This window comes from Phaethon aethereus, assembly GCF_964289735.1.
Source record: "Phaethon aethereus genome assembly, chromosome: Z".
Classification (NCBI taxonomy): Eukaryota; Metazoa; Chordata; class Aves; order Phaethontiformes; family Phaethontidae; genus Phaethon; species Phaethon aethereus.
In genome coordinates, this window is record NC_138577.1 from 72,645,766 (window position 1) to 72,671,152 (window position 25,387).

At 40.4% G+C, this 25,387-nt stretch overlaps 2 protein-coding genes across 2 annotated transcripts in view; both read left to right on the forward strand.

The window, feature by feature from the left end:
• BDP1 (BDP1 general transcription factor IIIB subunit) overlaps positions 1–11,966 on the forward strand; it is a gene marked incomplete at both ends in the record, with an annotated part of 56,725 nt that extends 44,759 nt beyond the window's left edge. The window contains 10 exon segments of the mRNA XM_082013146.1: positions 837–994; positions 1,645–1,786; positions 2,338–2,521; positions 3,699–3,759; positions 5,756–5,945; positions 7,356–7,557; positions 8,456–8,498; positions 9,754–10,045; positions 11,325–11,559; positions 11,838–11,966. Coding sequence (XP_081869272.1) covers positions 837–994; positions 1,645–1,786; positions 2,338–2,521; positions 3,699–3,759; positions 5,756–5,945; positions 7,356–7,557; positions 8,456–8,498; positions 9,754–10,045; positions 11,325–11,559; positions 11,838–11,966 — 1,636 coding nt within the window.
• Positions 11,967–17,875: 5,909 nt separating this feature from the next.
• The window catches only part of MCCC2 (methylcrotonyl-CoA carboxylase subunit 2), a gene marked incomplete at both ends in the record, with an annotated part of 41,435 nt that continues 33,923 nt past the window's right edge, over positions 17,876–25,387 (forward strand). The window contains 2 exons of the mRNA XM_082012901.1: positions 17,876–18,016; positions 22,616–22,682. Of these exons, the coding sequence (XP_081869027.1) occupies positions 17,876–18,016; positions 22,616–22,682 (208 nt within the window). The remainder of the gene's footprint in view (positions 18,017–22,615; positions 22,683–25,387) is intronic.

Sequence of the window (25,387 nt, forward strand, 5' to 3'; positions counted from 1 at the left end):
TTTATGTAATTTGGTATGTAATCTGGAAAACCCCTCTTGTCTCTTTCTTACAACTTTTGTGAGATGTTGGTATAAAATTTGGGGATGTAGCACTTGTTCTTCTCTCCTGAAGTTAAGTTTACCCTGGTGGGAGAGAAAAGAATATTCAAACTTAGTTGGTATGGATCACTGTTAATTACCAAGCTCATCTTCCCAAAGTACTTTACAGCTAACCAGGCCAAGGCAAATTGCTTAAGTGTCATTGCTGCTGTGGGATGTAGATCAAAGGTTTAGAGCAAAGGGATGTCAAGGAACAGGTTGATCTTCTATGATTATATTTTCTTAATGCTTTACATTTTTTAATTTTGTTCAAGCATTTGTGAATGTTGAAACAGCTTGATGGAACACCTTTTCAGAAAAATTTTTTGGTGATCATGTATTATTTGAAAGACTATTTAACTTGTCAATTACTTGAACAAACTATCAGATTATACTTCTGAAAAATTATAAACAAATATATTTTATTTTAAGCCCAGTGATCCTTATATTATTAACCAGAACTTACTACCATAGGATCAGTTTTAGATTTTTTTATCTTCTCATGTTTTTTGACTATTTCAATTATTCTTTTTTTCCGTAGTTAGGGAACATGCTAGTTTGCCATATACTTGCCTGTTCAGATTCCCCAAATTCTTTATTTTTTTGTTCTGGCAAATAGTAATCTATCTCCTCTGCCAGCTGCAGCCTGTATTTCAGCTCTTTGTCATCTCATCTATTTGATCTCTCTTATCCCTTCTTTCCACTAACTGTCAAAAATAAGGAACTATATTGATGGCATTTTTCCTTTTTACTTGCAGTGATAGCTCTTTGCCTATGGTGAGTAGTATGAGACTGACGAGAGGCAAACTCCTGAAGCCTGAGCCAGACTTTGGAGTACTGAGGTCCAATGAAAACATAATTCAGAAGTCAGTTAGTACAAATGTACTTGTGGGACAGCTAGAGCAAGTTCAAAGTGGTAAGTCTGTTTCTTATCCTAGGATTCTGAATATGGTTTCTTCTGATGAATTCACATCTCTTTACAAAATGAAATGAAGATGAAAGTATTCACTTTCTGTTCATGTTCAGAGATGGTGTATCACCACAGTAATGTAGGGCATCCATTTATAGTACAGTTTTATACATAAGTATACCTTTCAGTATAAAACTAAATCTGAATAGCAGTTTTTCTGTGCAGGTCTTAAATAACCTGGAAAGCCCTTAAATTACTGGACTGCTGATTATGGAAATACAGTACAATACAGTGTACTTTTTTCTATTATTACTGTCTTTCCCTTCTATTAAAACCAGAAGGGGAGACACACAGAATTGTTTTAGTATTCTTAAAGCAGTCACAAAATCAAGGTGGTCTTCAGACTCTTAATCATGTCACTGGTAAAATGCACAACGTACTAAAGGCAAGATGAGATGTGTGTGTATTTCTCATTTATATAGGACATAAATATACATGTGTACATATACAGCAAAATTGTTAATTTGTAGTCTGTTTATGTATATGTCTACATACATACATTTTAGTATTAAGCAGCTTATATATATGCCTATTATTTTTACACATATATATACACATGCACACAGAATTTAAATTTTTATTCTTATGTATCCTAGAGTCTACAACCCTGAGAGGTACTGCAGAAATGCAGAAGGTAGAAGTACAACAGGTCAGACCAGCTACAAGTGATTCTTCAATTCTCCATGATATTGCAACTGGAAGTATGGAACTTATCAAGCAAGTAGACAAAGCTGAGAGGTAGGAAGAATCATTAATTAATATTGATGTTAGGAATAAAGTCTGTTAAAATATGCAGCTGAAATGCATGTGTAGTATGAGTCTGTGACTGAAACAGCGTGCTTACAGATCATGTGTGTTTATGCACTTAAATGTGCAGTTTAGACTTTTATTTTTAAGGTTTTTCGCTCTTGCACGTTGTCCTACAGCTTCTGGAGGTAGAACATTAACTTATGTTTGCTGTTTCAGAATTTACTAATCCCCTTGCTGCTTAATTGTCTCTCATGAAAATGTATCTGAAAGGAAATGTTAAGGAGATGATCAATTTGGAAATGTTAATGTAAGGCTTCCTGCTTGGTCATGCTTTTAGTAGTAAAGTCTTAATAGTGCTGTTAGGGAGGCTTTTTCCTGAAATACTTGTTCAAAGATTTATGCATTCTGTTTAGTAGAATGATGTAGTTTTTAAACAGATGCCCTTTTGTCTGTAACTACATAAGCTTCATAATAAATAAATAATTATACAGAATTTAGCCTATGCAGAGGGTATCTTCAACTGGTTTCAAATTAACTAGATGTATACCTTACAGAACAGCTTGTGGAAATTCAGGAGATTTAAGACCTGTAACTGTGTCACCAAAATCTGAAAAATCTCACCTTGAACTAGAGGATTGTCCAAACCAAAGTTCTGTGGATGGACCTCCTGAGCAAAATCCTTGTCCTCCTGAGCGTAGGATACACACAATCAACTTGACTCAGGTAAAGAGTTTTAATTACAATCTAGAAGTGCCCAGTTTCTGAAATCCTGTAAAGGAAGAGGTTTTTGGTGCAAATGTACTCAACCATTTTAAAGACCTGCTGGTGAATGAAACTTTCTTTTTTGCAAAGGCATAACTAAACTTCGTCTTTCAGACAAACTTAATCTTTGCAAGCCTCAGTTTATAGCATTTCAGCAAGGCAAATTTTGAACAATTTTAAAAAGAATTCTGATGGAAGAAGTTACTTAGGACTCACATATTCATTCAGTCTGACCTCTTACTGTTATATTTGTTTAAATTAAAATTAAATTAAAATGTCACTGCTGGATGCAGCATTTTCATTGTCACCTTCATTTGCTTTGTTAAAAACAAACTTCATCCTTTGTTATGCTCTTTCCCATTTATTTCAAAACCCAATTAAAAGTTTTACATATAGATTACATTGGAAAAACAGTATGTCTTTCACAGCCATTTCTTTGCAGTGGTTTGTGTATCCATGTTGTAGTATAAACAAGAAGTATCTTATTTCTTTATGAGAGAAAGGTTCGTTCTCAGTTCCGTCAGGTTTTTTAGTGTTTCCTGAGATCAGTGTACATGCACTTACGGTGGAACAGCTGATGGGTAGTAGCTTGTTTCTGCAGTGCAACCTGTTGATGTGTCAAGGCTGGTCTCATGGTAGAATAAGGCAGAAAAATGATTTGGCCCTTACAGAGAGTGTGATAAGAGGCAACTTGCAGTAGAATATTCCTGGTTTTAGCAAAGGTACATGCCATAAAAGGGAAGGTATAGACGAATTGCAGAGCTTGGTGTTTTTCTTTGGCACTCAGTGGTTTTGTAATGGCTGAGGGAATTTGTTTTCTTAGTGCCACTGAGAAATTTATTGTGTGAGTCATCTCTGACAGAGTTGTGCTGTACAAAGTACAAATTTAATTTGACAAACCATCAATACAGACAATGAGCTGTGTATAAATTTTATATTGCCCAAGTGTTTCTTGTCCTTGTCAGGCTAATAACCCTCAACATAGAATAGCCAGAAGTAAAAGCTGACAAATGGAATTACAATTATGTCATTAGATTTTTTGGCTTTTCAGCATTTGACGTGCTTTGTTTCTTTCCTCTTTTCTAGAGTTATTTCTCAGATGTATTAAATTGTTTTATTTAAAATGTTTTATTTCTAGAATGAAGATTGTGATCAGGATGCTCAACAACAATGCATAAGCAGCACAGAAGGGACTTCAGGTATAATGTACTAATATTCTAAGTTAGCAAGCCCACACTTATGTGTCTTGCAGTTGTGCAAAGACAAATTAAAAAAAACTTAAAATATTTTCATTTACTTGATTAATCAATCTATTTAATTAACAAAAATAATGACCCACAGCACAGTGTCATTCCCCTCTCTAGCCTCTTATCATTACATACAATCCAGAGGAGGGCCAGAAAAATGATCCGAGGGACAGAACGTCTCCTGTGAGGACAACCTCGAGAGGAGAAGGCTCCCAGGAGACCTTATTGTAGCCTTTCAGTACTTAAAGGGGGCTTCTAAGGAAGATGGGGACAGACTTTTTAGCAGAACGTGTTGCAGTAGGACAAGGGGTAATGGTTTTAACTGTAAGACAGTAGATTTCTACTAGATCTAAGAAAGAAATGTTTCTCAGTGAGGGTGGTGAAACACTGGTGCAGGTTGCCCAGGAGAGGTGGTAGATGCCCTATCCCTGGAAACATTCAAGGTCAGGTTGGATGGGGCTCTGAGTAAGCTGGTCTAGCTGAAGATGTCCCTGCTTATTGCAGGGGGTTGGACTAGATGACCTTAAAAGGTCCATTCCAACCCAAACTATTCTATGATTTCATTAACACAAATTAGACTTGGGAACTTTTTGAGTGGCACTTCATTAAGTTTAAAGATAAGTGGAAGGAAAACTTCTTGCTCTCTCTTCTCTGCTCTGTGAACTCCTGCTGTTTGTCTCATTCTAGGTTTAGCAGTTGTTAGAGCCCCCGTATGAGCCTGTGACTCACTTACCTGTCAAAAGTTGAGCATAGCAAAGGGAGAGAACCTGTGTAGTTTTCCACTGGTTTAGTGAGCTGTAGTGGCTCATGAAGTTGCTGGTTGTCAAGTGAATACCAGTGTCAGTGTTGTGCAAGTAGGAAGGCTGGACTGTGCAAGTGTGGAGCAGGGAAGAAAGAAGAGGGGAAGAAGAGGGAAGAAGACAATCAGACTTCCCTCTTTAGCTGTAGTGAAGTAATCAGATTAACTCCTAACTGATTAGATGTGATGAGAAGTATGAAGGTGATACCTGCTTTTCCTTAAAACAAATTGAAATGGAGCTGGTTTGGAACCAATACTTGTCTAAGGTATAGGAGAATCACTGTGTCAGAAGCCCAGAATACTTATTTTACACGGAAACTGCAGTCCAAAGTTGTAACTCCTGAGCACATGCAAAAGATAGGGCTAATACTTCTTCTTAGACATCTGTTACACTCTGTTATTTCAAGGATCTTGGGACGAAGCATCTTAAATCATCTTTAATTAGATAAAGAGACAAAGTGAGTTGAGGCTGGAATAACAGCAGCTTTACATCATCAAGAATGAGAGTTATCTTAAGTAATGGAGCAGCACTGTTGTTTTCCGTCTTTTGAAAACATTACAAATGCTCTCTTCTTAAATTCATTCTAACGGATGGCCGTTGGCAGTTATCTGTTAATGTCCATCTGTTGACAAATACAAATTATTTGTATTTTTCATTTATTACATTCAAGACTATATTTCTTAGGTCCTCTCCTGCAAGTCTGCAGTGAGGGGAAAAATCCTTGTGTTTACCATCAGAACAGCAGACTCCTGCCATTTAAAGAAGTAACTTTTAATACCTGACAGTTGCAATTAAAGACAGAGGGCCATTTGACCACCATTACACAAGTTTAATTAACCTGCAAATTGTTCTTTAATGCTAGAACACCCATTTAAAAAGCTCCATCCCTACTAGGCATTTTTAATATTCTTCATTCTGAATGGTAATCAGGACTCCACTGCAATGAATAGGCTCCAGGGCGTGATGATGCATATCTCATTTAAGAAGAAAGGAAGCATATTGTCTCAAGAGTACCCCCAGTGCCTTTTTCCATGGAGAAATGAGTGCCTAAAATTTATTTACTCAAGGTAGAGATGGCATGAAGACAACAGTGTAATTTCAAACTTGAATAATAGATTTTTGTTATTTATTTCCCTGAAAAATTGTAGTAGTGAATGATGATCGTAGATGTCCAGAGGAGGAACAGACGTTCATTTTAACGTTGGTGGAGATCCCAGCTGACTCAAAAGAGTTTGATACATCTGCTTTGCTGGAACATACTTCAGAACCGTTACTACCAGCTCCAATACTTATCAGCCCAATAAATGCAAATGAAAACAGCATGACTGAAGTGGAGAGGTAAATGCTTTATTTTTGAGCAAAGTTAAACACTTTTTATGAACCTTGATTGTTCCCTGAATGTGCATTAGAGATTGGAACTTCTAAAAAGAAGAAATGCAAGAGGAAATAATTTTGGCAGACTAGTCAGAGAATTAAGAAAGTGAAAAGGGCTCTAATCAGATTTGAGAAAGATATCATCATTGGTTTAAAGTTAGTGTTTAGTTAACTGGGATTTTGGTGTCAACCGTAATTCGGATTTATCCTTTAAAGCAAGTCTTCCTTTAGTAGAAGTCATTTGTGCAGCCTGAGTCTATTCTGCCATGGATACTTAGAATGAAAAGTAACTGAAATGAAAAATCTAAGCATGTTTGCGTTTTTACAGTACTTTAACAGTTTTGTAAAGTAGCTATTTAGTAATTGCTTTTCCAGATTTTTAGTGTAGATGGTCTTCTGGAGAACATGACAAATAGTGGACATAAATTCAGATATCATTCTCTTGAGTTTGTACCATGTTCAAAAAGCGGAAGAGCTGAAAAAGCAAACAAATTAATGGCTCAGCAGAATAATAGCTGGTTTGCAGTACTGCGGTACAAAGGGTTTGAATTTCTTTTACATGGAATACTCTTCTATGCAATGTAACAAAATTGTTATTTCAACATTGCATTTGAACTAAATCTCCTAGTCAGTTTGGGAGGAAAAAAAACCAACATCAAAGGAAAAAGACATTCTGAAGAATAGGAAGTGTTGCAAAGTTGTAAAAAACCCTATTACTATATTAATGTAAGTCCTCAGATCATAGAGGTGTGATACAATTTCACATCATTGTGGAGGACCTTGCTCTGTGACCTCAGATGTTAATGTCATTCCCTTAGTTATTGAAAGGATAGGTCTTTGACTGAATTTTGGCTACACAGTGTAAGAATTCTAACTCTTGTGGAACTACTGATGATAGACAGAATTGGTAACAGGCAGAGTTAGGGTACGTCTTCTGTCTCATTCTTCCCTTATTGCTTTACCCTGTTTCCCTAGTCTCTACTGCTTCCCTAGCTGTCTTGCTGTCTTTTGAGATCATACTGGGGATGGTGGTGGTGGTGTGAAGATTCACCTGTGCATATAAGTAATACTGTAGTTTAGGATTTTCTAGGGCAGTTAATCAGTTGACATATTTTTACATTTTATGAAAATATCAAGTGGAGTTTAAATAGAACAGCTTCTAAAGTAACTAGAAAGTGACTAGGAAAACTCCATTCTCTACCTCAAGATAGCACAGCAAAATGTTTCTTGGTAGTCAATAGTACATTTGAAGTTAATACTGACAATAAGCAAAAAAGAGTCATAGATCCCTGTGTAATTTCCATACTGAAATGTTACAACAAAGTAAATTTTGGCTTCTTGTACAGTCAGAATAATGACTTTATATATAAACAGCATTGGATCCTTGACAACTGCAGCTGATGAATTTGCTGCACCTTTAAACAGCACTATGGAGAGTGCATCAGTAGAGCCTGTTCCAAATTTGCAGACAACTCAAAAAAGGTCAGCCTCTGAGCCTGAAGAGAATGATTTTCTTCCTGCCAAGAAAACTCTGTCTGCTGTTGTAGTGGAAGGTAACTTGGAAACCACTTTTGAGGTAAGATTGTAATTTAAGTCTTTATGGTTAGTGTAGATGAATAACATGTAATAGAGCGTTTTAATTATGTTTAATGTTTAACAGTGTCACTTGCTTAAAAATGTATCGTCTGTACAACTTAAAAGGAAAATGAATACTTTTTATTTTGATCACTTTTTATTTTGAACTCTATGACAGTTTTTGTACTGTTGATTTAGTTGTTTTTTTTTTTGAGAATCTGTAGGCTCTCAGGTTTTTTTATTAGGCTTCCTAGTAGGCAGACTGTGTTTTATTTGCTTCATTCACCACTGCCTTTCCAACAACGACACTGCAGGAGGGGAAACTCTGGATGTATATTGGATGACTGGCAGTCTGTCTACGTTCACTGAGCAATGTTATGATTTGTCATGGTGTCTGTTACATGAAGAAGTGGTTAGATATGTCCCTACCATTTTTTAACATAGTGGGTATTAGTTTGAAAGAACAAGCTCCAAATAAAAACTGGCTAGCATGTTTCCAGCTTCCCTCTGTGCCTTTAGACTATGAACAACCTTTTGGCAGTGACTACTGTTGATTTTTATGAGTAGGCTAAGATTGTGTAGTCTATCTAGTGAGGGAATGGGTGATAATTCCCCACATGAATCAGAGAGCTTTTCTAGGAAGGACTAGATAACAGTCCTTTTCCTTCTTTGACCTGTCATCTTGACATCCTTGTCTTGAGTCATTTGTCATAAGAACACCTTGAAAAGCCTGCTCATGGAATGAGTTAAGTGATGAATGATACTGTACTGAAGATGCAGTCTTGTGTATCACTCCTGTTCTAAGAAATGTACATGTGTGACATATGACTTTATCAACTTTCATTGTCTTCTCTATATTGAGAGAAATAAATAACTTTTTTTTTTTTTTTTAAATACAGGATTATTCAATTAAATCTACAAGTGCTCCAGTGATAGCTTCTGGTAGGTAAACTTAAAACTCGTAAATCAAAGTATAGTGAATGTAAATGCTTAATACATCACAGTTTAATACAGGTGGTGGTTGTGCTAAATAGTCCTGTCTGAGGCTATCTAACATAAAAGTAGAAACAAATTTTCCCAGTAATACCAGGATATACCTAATACCACCATTTCATGTTTTCTGCTATGAACTAGATTTGTTGGATTACATAACTGGCTGTTAATTTAATAATGGTTCTAAAAACATTGCTGTAGCTAGTCTATTTGTGAAATTTGGGAGTGTTTTTGGACTAAACATGGTATCTTCTCTTAAGCAAATATTTCCACCTGTTGGAGAGTGCTAATAACCAAAGGTATTAACTGGTATTTTAACCATACTATGCCAAAATTATTTATTTTTATTTTGTAAAAAAAAAAAGCACAGTGTAATTGTTTGAAAGGTTAACCTGCCTCTGAGGGATCAGAGAGAACATACAGTTGCTGACAATACAATTTTCAGTGATCTAAGCCTGTGAAGGATTTGGAGAACTACTTTTTTGGCCCTGAAGAAGGCTTTAAAGGGAAATTGTAGAAGCTGAAACAGATAGATGACTTGACTAAGTTCTATGATGTGTTGTAAAGGATGGGAGCAGGGATGTGTGCTGTAAAACCACACTTTTCCCAATAACATCTGTAAGATCTAACAGACTTTAAAAGCAGACTAAACTTTTAATTCTCAGTGGTGACTTCAAAAAATAAAATGACAAAAAAATGAATAAAAATGGGGTTGTTTAGTCTGGAGAAGAGGAAGCTGAGGGGAGACCTTATCGCTTTCTACAACTACCTGAAAGGGGGTTGTGGCGACGAGAGTGTTGGCCTCTTCTCCCAAGTAACTAGCGATAGGACAAGAGGAAATGGCCTCAAGTTGCGCCAGAGGAGGTTTAGATTGGATATTAGGAAAAATTTCTTCACTGAGAGAGTGGTCAGGCATTGGAACAGGCTGCCTAGGGAGGTGGTGGAGTCGCCATCTCTGGAAGTGTTCAAAAAACGTGTGGATGTGGCGCTTCAGGACATGGTTTAGGGGACATGGTGGCACTGGATTAATAGTTGGACTTGATGATCTTGAAGGTCCTTTCCAACCTAGTGATTCTGTGAAAATTCAGTCCTTCTCTTGTAATGGTGCAAGCTATCTTAACATCACACACATCTTTTGGGCTGTTCTGTTATCACTGAAGTTAAGTAACTGAAGTCCTTGAGTGACTCTCAACTCCTTTTACAGGGAATCCTTTTCAAAAAACAGAGGCTTCAGCAAAGGAAAAGGTACTTACCTCTGTATTGGTGTCTGAGTCTATGTCACCACTGGCTGAGAGAAGGCAGCTTGAGACTTTGGAGAACCTGGAGAAAGCACCACTTCAGAATTCAACATCCAGACAGGAAGAGGAGGTGATGTCTATATTAACCTCTAACAGAAAAGCAGAAATAAGTGGACAAGGAAAACAGGGAGATATGCATGAATCTGGACAGTTGGAACATACTGGAAGCCTAGCATCATCAAAAACACCATTAGTCAGGTATTTATGCAATAACATTTTGTCAGCCTTTTCTGTAAAAAAGACCTTTTTTCTATATTGAGGTTTTTCTACCCTTTTTCCACTTATTCCAAGACGGGCAGCACCATTGTTTGACCTACATGGCTAAGAGTTACAGCATCTGTCCTCTTCAGCAAATTAGACAGTATCAAACTGTCTGCTTTGAAATTTGAATTACTTTATTCATTAAATGAGCAGATTGACCAAGGGACACTACTGACATATGGTATGTCTATTTAGACACTGACAGACACCTCTTGTGAGGCAGACATCGGTTGGCTATGATACAGATTTAGGATAATTGTTGTCTTCCTTAGCTCCATTTAATGTGAGACATACACCCATGAATCTCTTGATTTTTGTCCACCTGCCAGTAAGTTTTGTTACTGGTATAGTACTTAGCACACTGGATTTTTACAACTAACTTAAGATGTGTCATTTCCCCAAAGGCGTTTCAATCTTGACAGCTCAGAGGATATTCCTTTTATCTATCCATCTGATTGTGGATTTTTAAAATATACCTTTCTATAATGTTTGTTCAAGTGTTTGAGTTTCTGCTCTCTGTTGCTTTTGTGCTCACTGATTTTGATTGTGGTGGTCCACTGGTCTCTTCTGATCCTGTTGACTTTTTCATTATGCATGTGTGAGTACCAAAAGTGGTTATTTGTACCCGGGACATCCACAGCAATTGGGTAATGATGCATTAACATCAGAATCCTTGCCTTAAAATTTACTTTCTAAGTTGTAAACTCTTAACAACATGAAGTTGATTCTTTGTCTACCTCCCTCATCACTGTGACAACTGTAAGTTCACTGATACTAGGTATGATGCTGTTAATAGGCTGAAGCTCTGCAGCAGATAGTCTGCTGTGGCCTCATCCTTGGGAATTAGGTTTCTTTTCCCACTGATTACATGAAGGATGCTTTTTTCAGTTTGTTCTTTAGAAATATGTCTCCATTCCTCTTGGACTGTCTTTCTGAAGATGTGGTAGCTTGTTACAGGCTCTGGTTTAGTAGAAAACCCTGCTTTCAGGATTGGAGATTGTCAAGAGTTTTTCTAACTTTTCGAAAAACTCTTGTGCCAGGATATTCAGTAATACAAAAGCCCTTCTCAGAATGATGTTTTTTTTCCTCAGAATTTTCATAGATCTTGGAGGTGTGTGTTTGTTTCCTGTGTAATGACCTGAACTTACATACTACTACTTGCATTTTCCTTTAAGGAGCAATCCTATGACATCCTGACTGTATTTGTTTTGAACAGGGGTGGACGAAAACCGTTGGGATTTTTATCTTTAATTTGCAAAAAAAGTAGTTCTGAGTCTGCAGAAGATACCAAAGGGAATAGAGGGACGATCCAAAAACCTCGAATTGTGACCCCAAAGCGAAGTCTAAAAAAACCCACTCCATCCATTAAGGATGAGAGAGAATCTTGTTTCCTTCCATCTACAAGCACATCTGTGCAGTACAAGAATGTAGCTGCTGATGCTTCAGTTATGGTATGTATTTTACTGTTGAATTCCCTTGCATTTTTGAGATGCAAAGAACAGTGGATTAGTTGTTTCAAGAGTGAGTAAGTGGGCATGTAGTGCTCATGTTTTGAGAGAGGTCTGCTTCCATGAATAATTCCTGACTTGTGCATGTCTAGGAAATTTATAAAGAGAACTAAGTTGTTTTTTTCTCTGCACATATATCTACTTGCTTCCCCTTTTCAGTAAACTCTGACACACACAAATATATTAAGACTGTTAAGAGCAGCCTTTTCTTTTCCTATTAGGTTCCAAGTAACAAGCCATCTGAGAAGCCACCCCTTTGTGCTAAAGATCAAGAGAAGGAAGAAGAGCCAACCAGAATCTCTGAGTATTTTTTCAGTGACATCTTTATGGAAGTGGATGATTCAGAATAGCAAATTTGCTTTATAAAAACTTGCAATCTGAGAGTATAATGGAACAAGAAAAGAGTATATTTTAAAACTTCTGATTTGTCTGATGTTCATTATGGCACACTTACTGTCAGCGAAGCTGTTGTTAGTAGAATAGAATAATAGAGTAGTTAGGGTTGGAAGGGACCTGTAAAGGTTACCTAGCTCAAAGTCACACCCCCACACCCCCAATGAGCAGGGACATCTTTAGCTAGGTCAGCTTACTCAGAGCCCCGTGACCGTGAATATTTCCAGGGATGGGGCATCTACCACCTCTGTGGGTAACCTGGGCCAGTGTTTCACCACGCTCACTGGGAAAAATTTCTTCCTTAGATCTAGTTGAAATCTACCCTCTTTTAGTTTAAAACCATTATCCCTTGTCCTACTGCAACAGGTTCTGCTAAAAGGTTTGTCCCCATCTTTCTCAGAAGCCCCCTTTAAGTACTGGAAGGCTTCAATAAGGTCTACCCAGAGCTTTCTCCTCTCCAGGCTGAACAACCCCAACTCCCTCAGCCTGTCCTCATAGAAGAGGTATCCCATCTCTCGGATCATTTTTGTGGCTTTCCTCTGGACCTGCTCCAAGAGGTCCATGTCTTTTCTGTGCTGAGGGCTCCAGAGCTGGAGGCAGTACTCCAGGTAGGGTCTGACCAGAGCAGAGTAGAGGGGCAGAATCACCTCCCTCACCCTGCTGGCCATGCTTCTTTTGATGCAGCCCAGGATACAGTTGGCCTTCTGGGCTATGAGCGCACATTGCTGGCTCATGTCCAGCTCTTCATCCACCAGGGCCCCAAGTCCTCCTCAGCGAGGCTGCTCTCAATCCCTTCATCCCCCAGCCTGTATAGATACCAGGGGTTGCCGCGACCCAGGTGCAGGACCCTGCACTTGGCCTTCTTGGACCTCATGAGGCCCCTCATTGAGCTTGTCCAGATCCCTTTGGATGGCATCCCGACCCTCATGTGTCAACTGCATGACTCAGCTTGGTGTTGTCTGCAAACTTGCTGAGAGTGCACTCGATCCCACTATCTACATCATTGATGAAGATCTTAAAGAGTACTGGTCCCAGCATGTACCCCTGAGGGACACCACTCATCACCGATCTCCATCTGGACATTGAGCTGTTGACCACTACCCTCTGGATGCAACCATCCAACCAATTCATCATCCACCCAACAGTCCACCCATCAAATCCATCTCTCCAATGTAGAAAGAAGGATGTTGTGGGGGACTGTGTCAAAGGCCTCACAGAAGTCCAGGTAGACAACATTGGTAGCTCTTCCCTGTCCACTGATGTGGTCATTCCATCATAGAAGGCCACTAGGTCGGTCAGGCAGGACTTGCCCTTGGTGAAGCCATGCTGGCTGCCTCAAATCCCCTCCCTGTCCTCCATGTGCCTTAGCATAGCTTCTAGGAGGATCTGTTCCATGATCTTCCCAGGCACAGAGGTGAGGCTGATGGGTCAGTAGTTCCCAGGGTCCTCCCTGCCACCCCTTTTAAAAATGGGTGCAATGTTTCCCTTTTTCCAGTCTCCAGGGACTTCACCTGACTGCCAGGACTTTTTAAAGATCATGGAGAGTATCTTGGCAACTATATCAGCCAATTCTCTCAGGACTCTGGGATGCATCTCGTCCAGTCCCATAGAGTGTGCATGTTCAGGTTCCTCAGGTGGTCTCGAACCTGATCTTCTCTTACAGAGGGAGGGACTTTGCTCCTCCAGTCCCTGTCTTGCAGTCCATCCCCTTGAGGGGTGTGGAAAGAATGTTTGTCAGTGAAGACTGAGGCAAAGAATTCGTTGAGTACCTCAGCCTTCTCCTCATCTGTTGTTAGCAGTCTGCCTGACTTGCTCATCAAGCAGACGTACGCTTTCTTTGACTTCCCTTTTCTGGCTCACATAGCTGTAGAAGCCCTTCTTACTATTCTTTGCATCCCTTGCCAAGTTCAGCTCCAGCCACGCCTTGGCCCTCCTGACCTCATCCCTACACAGCCAGGCAGCACCCCTGTACTCATCCCAATCCCTGCTTCCGCTGCCTCTGCATTCTTGCCCTTTAGTTTGCCCAGCAGGTCTCCACTCAGCCATACTGGTCTCTTGCCTTTCTTTCCTGATTGCTTACACTTGGGGATCGAGAGCTCTTGTGGTCTGTGGAAAGCATCCTCAATGATTTGCCAGCTCTGTTCTGCTCCCTTGTCCCTGAGGGCAGTTTCCCAGGGGGTCCTATTGACTAACTCCCTGAAGAGCTGGAAGTTTGCTTTCATTCAGGGTCCTGACTTCACTCTTTACCTGCCCCATATCCCTCAGGACTGTAAACTCCACCAGTGCATGATCACTGCAGCCCAGGCTGCATCCAATCTTGACATCACCAGTTAGCTCACTTGCATTGGTGAACAATAGGTCCAGTACGACGTCTTCTTTGGTAGGGCTGTCTGTTACTTGACACATGAAGTTACTCTCCATGTGCTCCAGGAGCCTCCTGTATTGCCTACAGCTCACTATGCTACTTTTCCAGCAGATATCACAGTGGTTGAAGTCCTCCAGCAGGACAAGAGCCTGCAAGTACGATGCCTTCTGTTGCTGGAGTGAGAAGGCTTTGTCAGTAGACTCCCCTTGATCGGGCAGCCTGTAGTAGACCCCAACTACCAAAAGGTTCCCTTTGTTGCCTCAGTCCCTGATTCTCACCCATAAGCTCTCGGCCTGCTCATGGCTGTTCCTCAGAGACAGCTCTTCACACTCTATCCATTTCTTAATGTAGAGGGTAACACCTCTGCCCGCCCTTCCTTGCTTGTCCCTTCTGAACAGGCTGTAACCAGCCGCAGATAGCTGCACTCCTGTTACGTAATTCGTCCGACCAGGTTTCAGTAATGGCTATCAGGTCACACCTTTCTAGTAGCACAGTGGCTTCCAACCCCTTCTGTTTGTTGCCCATGCTGTGTGCATTGGTGTAGAGTCCCTTCAGCTGGGCTGTCGGCCATGTTACCCTCTTAGAGGAACCTCCTTCAGTTCCTTTGAGGTTTTTCACTGGTGCAAAAGCAAAATTCCATAATGGTGAAATTGATTCCTTCTGAAGTGACCCATATACTTTTTAAATGTTGACATAATCTAAACCACTATATTGATAAGATTGGACCAGACCAGCGGCTGCTGGCTTATAGTTTCACTTGTTTAGACACTGATAATGAGTGCATGACTATCTTCCAGAAAAGTGCAATGAAAAAATGCTTAATCTTGTGACAAGTATCCCTTTGAATGCTAAAGCTTGTGGTACTGGCTGTACAAGTTCTTTACTTCTTTTTGTGAAGTATTTTATGTTAGTATGTTAGAAGGAGGAATGAACCTCTGATGTATAACATAATCTCTCTAAGTCAGGATGCAAATACTGGAAGTAGTGTAGTAAATACACAGGTATGTTCAACGCTGCAGGTATTTTTATTAGTATCTCCACATTACATATTTGTATAAGAGTTTTTAATTACATAATTAAAAGAGCCTAACCTGAAAAGCCAAATTAGTTTAGTTCCTTTAAAATGTATTGAGAACAACGGGAAAAACACAATTTACTAAAAGACGCTATACAATTTTAATCTTTACAACTGTCCTATTGGAGTAGGAGGAAGAGGTTAATGTTTCCTAATGTAAATGCTAATTTCCTTCTAAATCTGAAAAAAAGGGGATAGATACCATTTCTTTTCCTTGGATTTACATGTAGGTGTTGTGTCTCTGCTTACTTGCTTGGTTTCCCTTGTGTAAAGTAGCACAAAAAGGTTGGATTTAAACCATGACTATACAATGTGTTTGCTTTGAGGATTTGCTACTTTGAAGCAGTTGAATTTGAATGGTTTCCTTCATGTTGCATGTCTACTTGTACTGTAACTTGCTATAAAATGCTTGTTAGCTTTAGATTTTAGTCTAACTTTTTAAATGCCTCCTCAAGAAGAGTCTTGAGGTGACAAAGTTCATGCAGTCTCAAAGTCAAGTGGTCACTGACAGATTCAGTATTTATTCTGAAACTCCTTCTTATACAAAAGTGAGTGTGTAGATTTAAGTGGTCTATATTTTTCTCCCATTACTTAATACCAGCGGGTCCCTTTGCAAAACAAATTATTATGAAAGTGAAACTGATGTTTAAATGGTATTGTTATGCTCTCAAAAAAACTGTCTTCAGCTTTGGGATGGATAATCATCTACTGGCAAACATTTTCATGTGAGTATCAAGTTTAATTTGAAATACTTCATGAAGTTTGAGTACGTTTGCCTTTTCGGAAGTTCTTGGCAAGGCTTCTGAAGGAGCCTTTAAATTTTGTCAATAAGGAAAAATATACAGAAAAGCTGCTGTTTCTGGAAATTGCTGTGTTAGCAGGCCTCTGTCAATCAAATATTGCTAGCCGCAGTATCTTCTTGAGGTCATAGGAAAGGGACTGATGGTCCTAGTGTAAAGTAACTTACTTGAAACCATACTGCCCTCCCAACCCACCCGAACCCACCAAAAACAGTTTCTGTTCAGACAGTATCTTATGCTTTGCCTAATCCATTTAACTTGAAATGTTTACCTAAATATTGTCTTACTGTAAACATTATGAAATAGATTAATCTATACATAAAGCTCCACGTATTGTATATCTTGTAGATATTATTTTATGTATGCAAGTGTTTAGTTCCTGATACATGTGGCATGTTTAAATCACTTGCACTGATAGAGCCTAAAAATAGATTTGTGGGGATTGTCTATAAAATAATTGCCCTGAGTACTTTTTGAGGGGATAACCATTCTACATTTTGTTCTGTACATTTTAGCTTGCATTCATATTACAAGGAAAAAACCCCGAACTATTTCATTACTAAGATTTAAGGTGCCTTATCTACCTTGTTAATTGGGGCTACACATTTTTTCCCCTGCAGTAAATCACATGCACTTTGTTAGAGGATTTTTTTTAAAGAACAAATTTAATTTGAATAGAGGTGAGACAGCTTTGTGTTCTGTTTTGTGTATGAAAGTTTTATAATGGTGAATGATGTGAAAAAAGATTGGTGAAATCTCAATGCCTGTTAAGTGTTTTTTACAAAGATGTGTCATAAGAGTGCTTTGCTTAGACTTGTCTGACACCCTGTATCATTGCATATAAGCTTTGTTTCAAAGAAAGTAGTCATATTATGTATGTAAATTATGTTAATAAATTATTTTATATTACCTGTGTTTCCATTTCTTAAAATACAAGTTTTTAAATGCTTGTAGGTATAGTTAATGAAAGTGTGGGTTAAATGAACGGCTGAAGTTCTGGCTGCAAGGCCTGCAATGCATCAGGCCTGTTTGCATGGGAGTAACAGACTGGCTTTAACTCGCTGTTGTGTAGTTTTGGTTTTGTTTTACAATACAGCTTAGTTTACTTGCTCTCTGCGTTCCTGTGCGCTCTCTCATAAAAACAAAATGGCTGGAAAACAGCAAAGCTTGCAAACAAAGCAGGAACTCAGGCAAAGAGGTTAGGATTTAAAAAAAAAACAACCAACACATCTGCCACCATTACTACAGCACCTCAACAGTCCTGCAGTTAATGACGAAGCCCTGCATTTCCAAGAATGGCAAGAGCTTTTTTGTGTGTACAAACAAAATTCGTCCAAAGGGAGTTCTTTAGCACTGTCTTCCGTGGTGTACTGACGGCGATCTGTGCAGCGAAACGCTTTGGCGTTTTACGAGTTTAATGGCCGAAGGAACAGCCACCTCACGGGCGGCAAGCCGGCGGAGGCCGCGGGGCTGTCGGGGCCGCGGGCACCCCTGAGCGCGGGCAAGGACGAGGCGGCCCAGCCCCGCCGCCCGGGGCCCCGCTCTGCCCATTGGCTGCGGCGGGGGGAGTGGCGGCGGCGGCGGCGGGCCTGGACAGCCGGCTCGGCTCGGCTCGGCTCGGCCGCCATGCTGCTGGGCCCGCGACAGCTGCTGGGCCGATGGCGGCTGCTGCGCCGCCCGGTCGCCGCCCCGCCCGCCCGCGCCTACCGCGGGGAGGCGGTCGCCGCGGTGGGTTCGCGCCCCGACGCGGGCTCCTCGCTCTACCAGGTAGGCCGGGCCGGGCGGGCCCGGCTCCCTCCACCCGATGGGCCGCAGCCCGCGGCGGGGAGGCTCCGGCGGGCGGGGGCCGCCTCCCCAGGCGGCGGGGGCCGGGGGCGGGCAGCGGCGCCCCGCCCCGGGAACCCTCGGGAGTCAAGGGCTGGCCTTCCCGCCGCCAGGCCGCGGCGGGGCCTTGCCCACCCCTGTCCGCCGGCGGCCGGGCTCGGAGCGTGCCGGGGCGTGGCCAGTGCCGACCCTCCCGGCCTGTCGCGGCCCGCGGCTCGGCCGGTCTCCGCTTCCACGCCTGAAGTGACAACGGGGCCGGTTACTGAGGGGAGGCCCCAGCCGTGTGGCGCGGCCTGCAAGCGGTGCCCCGGGGCTGCGGGAGCTCGGGGGGGCTTGTGCGCCGTGGGCCGGGCGTGCTCTGCCTGGGGCCGTCCGTGGGAGAAGGAAAACAAACGGGAACGTGGGCTCTGAGCGAGAGTACAGCCGCCGCCGTGTAACGGCTGGTATGGTAGTGGCCGTTTAATAACCTGGTCCGTGGTAAACATGCGCTCCTGTGAATCAGCCTGAGGTCACCCTGCGCACAGGCCAAGTTCTACAGTACTGCTCCCCCTTTCATGTTTATTAAATGCCAAGTTCTGTTAATTTCATTCAGGCTGAGTGTAGAGGTGCCATACAGAAAGAACATTGTTTTGTACCATCGTTTGGCTCATTATGGATTTTTTTTACACTTTTTTTAAATCAGAATGCCAGCTCTTGCTGCATTTTAGGTGATTGAAGAGCTGGTCAATACTGTACTAATGAAGTGGAGATGAGTTTCTAGGCAGATGAAGGTGGTGGCTGATGATTTCAAAGTCAGAAATTTTCTTGTGTTTGCAGATTGATTCCTGAGTTGAAGGCAGGTGGGGAGTCATGGGCATGCCTCCAGAGAACAGTATACCAGCAGGAATAATCGTCATTTGAGGAGGAGGAGGAGGGTTAAGTGGAATTCCAGTAGTCTTTACGAAGGGAACAGTTCTTGTACCTGGTGTAAATAATTTTGTTTTAAATGGGACATCATTAACATATTCAGGATAAAAATAGTGTTTACAGTTAGGCTGAGAAAAACATAGTTTTGGGTATGGATCAAAACTGGTAGGAGGGCATGCATTTTTTTTCAAATTTGGTCCAAGTAAAATAGCAAACAGCAAGTGAAGCAACAACGTGTATTCTTACTGAAATATATCCTTTGGTTCTCTGATTGGTTTTGCAGAAACTGAACAAAATTGGGAAAATTTGGAACAAAATTATTTTGGGACAGAAGTTAGGTGACTGAAACTTCCGTGAAATTTCAGTATGTGTATAGATACACACACACGCAAAGCTTGTGTGTATATATGTATATATATTCATATTTTGCATACAAAAAAGTAAAATAGATGTGTTTACTCAGCTAACCTATTGCTGGATTTGCATTTGTGTGTGTGTACCTTTTGATCTCAAAAGAAAAGCAAGGCTTGATAACTTTTGTATAACACTTTTTTTTTTAACGTTCATGTATTTTGGCAGCAGTTTCCAATGGGATATCAAGACAGGAAAAGTTTGCCTAGCTGTGCTAGACAAGCCCACTTAGTTGGATACACCTGGTACACCATTCAAGCAGTAAAATAGCTAATAGTGTTAGTTTGGTAGAAAGTATTTATAGAGCACTGTAAATGCATGTGGTGCTTTGCAGACACGAAGAGCTGAGGCCCTGGTGTGAAGTACTTAACCATCTGAATTTAATACAGGGAACAAGAATGCAAACACAAGAAGGCATAACAATGCATGATGAAGGTCTTGCCTTCTTTAGCTAATGTTTGCCTTTCCTGCTGGGAATTCAGCTAGACAGGCTGGCCTTCATAATGTAAACTGTCTTTCAAACCAGACAGGTAAAAATGAGTAAGTAAATTCTGGAAAATAAAGGAAAATCTTTGTAAAGATCTCAAGGACTAGCTCTTACAGCTGCTTTGCTTGTGTAGCAGTAATTCAGTTACCTCATGCAATAACTGTAGGATTAGTCTGCAGGTTTTGCCTCTTGATTTTGCTTTGAAGTTTGTAGAAGCCCTCATATTAACAGCAGAATTTTATAGAACTTACTGGTGCAAGGGCCAGTTTCCAGAAAGAACCTGCATCATTTCATGGGCCTTTTTATCATTAATTAATGAAGATCCCACAAATATATGGTAAATCTATCACATTCTGTTGTGAGAAGAGCCTTGTCTGTGTGTATTCAAAATCTACAAGTGAGATTTCAAGGCATCTTTACTTTCCTTTGTATAGTATAATGATGATGTGTTCTGGTTAAAGGCATGAAAGGTAAAGATAGAAATTATTTCTGAATTTAAGCAATTCAGGTATTTGAGTACAATATTTTTTATAGATTATCTAAAAAGTACTTTCACAATTTTTCATATAGAGTAGCTAAAGTAACTACAGTGAATTGTTAATTCAGAATCTAATAAACAAGCCTATGATTGTGATTGCTGTGCCCCTTTTCCTGCCATTCCTCTGCCATTTTTAGCTGCTTTTTGTCCCTACATTAAAGATGAGTTTTTAAGGTCAGTACTGTGTGCAAAAGGTGAGTGTCTTTAGAGAAAACAGGCTGACTGAACAAGCAGAAATGGCATAAATACTTTATGTGTAATGCTGCAAAATGAGCCAGCTGGACAAGCTGAACACTCACACATACAGTAAAATTGGGTGTTGTAACAACTGCAGATTTTTTAAAGCACAGAATTACAGTGGCTGTTTTATAGATTTTTCACAGAGAAAAAAAGTTTACTTGTAAACAGTCCTTTGGAAAGGATTAAAAGCTGGTTTTGTTCAGTGCTGCATGTGGTTGTGTGGCTACAGTTACTGTCCATAGTCTCTCCTAGGAGCAGCTGAGTCAAATTAACAAGACATGGCTTGTTTTGTTCTTGGTTTTTAGGATGCTATGACAGTGGTAAAACTGCCAGTGGGTCATTGCAGTGTGATTTCACAGGTTAGGGTAGGTGTTGGAACTGTGCTGTGCATGGGGGAGGGAGGGCTAAAGTATAGAAAATAGAAATAGATTGAAAGGGGAATGGTGTGGTGGACACACTGATACAGCCTTCACAAGGGAGGGAGGAGATGCAGAAGTCTGTTGATATCCCGTGTCCTTAGTAGTCAGGGGGCTGCAGGGTGGCACCGCACATCAGGGAGAGTTCATTAACTGAGGCTGGTATCTTGAGATATGTTAGGTGTTGGCTAGCCGTTTGGTGGTACAAAATTGGTACAAGTGCAGGCTGTGAGCCATATCGCAGATGGCACTTTATTAGAACATGGGGAATCCTTCCCAAGAGCCATCGGAGGCACAAGAGTCAGACTTAGTGTTTCAATATATGACCTTGATCTTGCTGGACCACCTCTAAATGCTGACCATATGTATTAACTGTGTAGACATGCTGATTAAATTGCTAAGACCTGACACGTTTTCACTTGTTAGGTTTTTACCTTTCAGTAGAGTATTTGTAATCTATTTGTAGCAACTACAAAGGGGGAGAAATGTGTTCTTTTGAAAGTCTTACTATGCAGCTAGAACAGTTTGAATGCGAGGTGCCTGCGTACGTGTTTTTATTTTCTTCTTGCTTTGCATCTTGTGCCTTTCAGTGACTAAAACAGAGCTGAACAAACTCCACTGCAACATTTGTTGCTCCTAGGGGAATCCTTAATTCTAAGTATTCAAGTTTGAATGTAAACAGTCACCAGATTTGGTTTTTCTGTCAAAGTAGACTCTAATGTCTTCTAAATGAGAATTAGACAAGACAGTATGATTTTTTTATGCAGCAGTTATTATGTTTCTTTGCTGCAGTTACACTTTTCAGAGAGGTAATATAGCTCTTAATATGTCTGAAAAAAACCCAAATTAAGTTTGATGAATACCTTTTAATTCTTAAGAAATTAAATTTACAGCAAGTAAAAAACTGCTGTAATGAGCACACAGTGTTTTGGATAATTTTGGTAAAAATGGTGAGCTCAGTACTGGATCACTCACATTGAAAACTAAGAGTCTCTGTTTTTCTAAGAGGGATATTGGCAAGAATACCAGACTTTATGTTTTTGAAAAGCTTTGTTTTATCTTTACATTCTACCTAAACAATAGGAATGTAAAAGTCTTTACAAAATTCTGTTTGGTCTAGGTCATTCATCTTTTGGTACAAGAGACATAGCATTTAATTTGAATCCTTGTGATATTTTTTACAAAATTAGATTTAAAAAGCAAACAAACCTGTATTACAAAAAATTAACAAAACCTGGAAAATAGCACTTCAACTCTGTAATGACTAATTCTATTTTTGTTTATTGAATTTGGAACTAGTCTTTTACAGTCCTAATGCACTCAGAGTTTTTGTGAAGCATGTTTGTTAAATGCTTTGGGATGCTTGAGGAAAGCCAATACATAGGTAGAAATGTTATTACTTTAAAGACAATACAAAGCCAGTATTTAATAAGGTAAAATGAGATTGGAAGATAAATAAATCTTGTATTCTCTGTGTTCCTTTATTAAAAAATAATACTGTCACTCTTGGTTAAATTTAAAATGCTGTTTTGTTCCCCACTTAGGAAAACTATGAACGAATGAAAGCACTGGTAACCGAACTCCAAGAGCAAGCAGAAAAAATCAGACTAGGTAAGTATGATAGTCTAGATTTTAAAACATGTGTTTAATTTGGTCCATAAATAACTTTTGTTCTTTGGATTTTTTTCCCCTATAGCTGTACATTCATTAATCAGTTCATTCAGATGCAACGTATTTGCTGGATTTTAGTAGTCATACTGAAATTTTAGCTGATCTGTTTAGATTTACTGTCTTCTGTCAGTTAAAAGGTTTATGTCCAAGCTAACTTCATTCAAAATTTGGGGTTTTTCTAGTTAACAGACATAATTTGTGCTCTCTCAGTAAGTTTGCAGATGACACCAAGCTGGGTGGGAGTGTTGATCTGCTGGAGGGTAGGAGGGCTCTGCAGAGGGATCTGGACAGGCTGGATGGATGGGCTGAGGTCAACTGTATGAGGTTTAATAAGGCCAAGTGCAGGGTCCTGCACTTCCATCACAACAACCCCATGCAATGCTACAGGCTTGAGGAAGAGTGGCTGGAGAGCTGCCTGGCAGAAGAGGACCTGGGGGTGCTGGTTGACAGCCAGCTAAATATGAGCCGGCAGTGTGCCCAGGTGGCCAAGAAGGCCAACAGCGTCCTGGCCGGTATCAGAAATAGTGTGGCCAGCAGGAGTAGGGAAGTGATTGTGCCCCTGTACTCGGCACTGGTGAGGCCGCACCTCGAATACTGTGTTCGATTCTGGGCCCGTCACTACAAGAAGGACATTGAGGTGCTCAAGCGTGTCCAAAGAAGGGCAATGAAGCTGGTGAGGGGTCTGAAGCAGAAGTCTTATGAGGAGCGGCTGAGGGAACTGGGGTTATTCAGTCTGGAGAAGAGGAGGCTTAGGGGAGACCTTCTCACTCTCTACAACTACCTGAAAGGGGGTTGTGGTGAGGTGGGTGTTGGTCTCTTCTCCCAAGTAACTAGTGATAGGATGAGAGGAAATGGCCTCAAGTTGCGCCAGGGAGGTTTAGATTAGATATTGGGAAAAATTTCTTCACCAAGAGAGTGGTGAAGCATTGGAACAGGCTGCCCAGGGAGGTAGTGGAGTCGCCATCTCTGGAAGTGTTCAAAAAACGCGTGGACGTGGCGCTTCGGGACATGGTTTAGTGGGCTTGGTGGTGGTGGGTTGATGGTTGGACTTGATGATCTTAAAGGTTTTTTCCAACCTTTATCATTCTGTGATTCTGTAAATTTCTAATTTCATTAGACATGAAAGCAAGGCTGATTTAGTCAAATAGAAGATTAATTTCATTGCCAGAGAGGCAAAAAGTAAGCAAGCACGTAGTGAAAACTGATATTTAGTCGGGTAGTTTTTAATCGGTTAAGATCTAATGGAATGCATGTTTCTAATGGCAAGATTTTTAAAAATAGATGGAATTATTAATAAAAGGCTTTTACTGATACACTTTCCACTTCATCTGCTTCCTTCACTGCTGCCTGCTTTTATAACAAATTGATTTGGCAAATGTGCTTCTGTTCAAGTTAGATGTTAGTCTCTTCACATGCAAAGAGGATTTTCAAAGACTCTAGCTGTAATTGTGCTGGCAAACAAAAGCAAGTCTGTAATAGTTTAACAGATTGAAATCTGTGTTTCATCTTCTTGACTTGTAAGACTACCTGAATTAATTACAGTTGACTGTAATTAATGGGGATGATAAAATAAAAATGGTTTATAAATGCTGAGCTGTGCTGCCAGAGGTTGAGCATGCAGCTTTAATTCTCCCCTTCTTGTGTCCATCATGATACTGTTTGTCTCTTCAGACACTGTTTCTTATATAATGCAATTGCTTTTACACCTTTGGAAGCAAGCATAGTTATGATTTTGTGCTTAGTGTTTTTTCTTGCTTGCTGTGAAACAAAGCTTCAGGATTTCCTGAGGAGACGCTGAAACCCATGGACTATCCTCTGTCTTTTATGGGTGTATGGAACTGTTATGGAACTGTTATGGAACTGTTCAGCAGTTCCCTGTGTGGCTCAGGATCATGGCCTTCTTCACGGCTGCACATTTTCCTGTTCTTCCCCATTACGTTATAACAGGACAAGAACATGGCCCTCGTCTTTTCTCCCATCTCAGAGAGCTGTACCAGGATTTTAATACACCGTTTTGAGTGACATTGATTAACACTGCTTTGCCTGTCATTTAAATATATGATAAGAATTAGGTACTTACGTTGAATGCTTGTGAAGGGTAAGTGCAACATCTGTTTCTTTGTAAGAGCTGTCTTTCAAAGCATGAGCTCTTGCTTGAGGTCTTTGTGATGAATGCTTCATTATCTGTTGCTTCAGTGGTTAGGGCTTTGGTGAACCTGTATCCCATTCTACTGAGTAATCCCCAGCTGTGTAACAGAAATGTGGTCCCTGCCCCAAAGAATTTACAGGCTACGATAAGTTAACAACAGATGGATTTCTGAAGACAAGCACTAGAGGCAACTGAGATACTTTCAGTTTCTGTGACTGGCAGCAGTCATAGCACATCAGCAGTAACAGTGAAATTTTTATAGACGTTACTGTGATGGCCAAATTAGAGAAGGGATTTAAAATTAAATGCCTCCGAATTTGGAAATTTGCCCCCTTCATTGTCAGGGACACTGCTTCTCACAGTCTACAGAATGGAGGCTAGCATAGGGTAGAACAAATGTCTTGATCTTTGACAAGTTCAATAGAATGGCTACAGGGTCCAGAGGGCAAGCTTTTATGATTAGTGTATGAAGAGGGGGGTGCACAGAGATGACAAA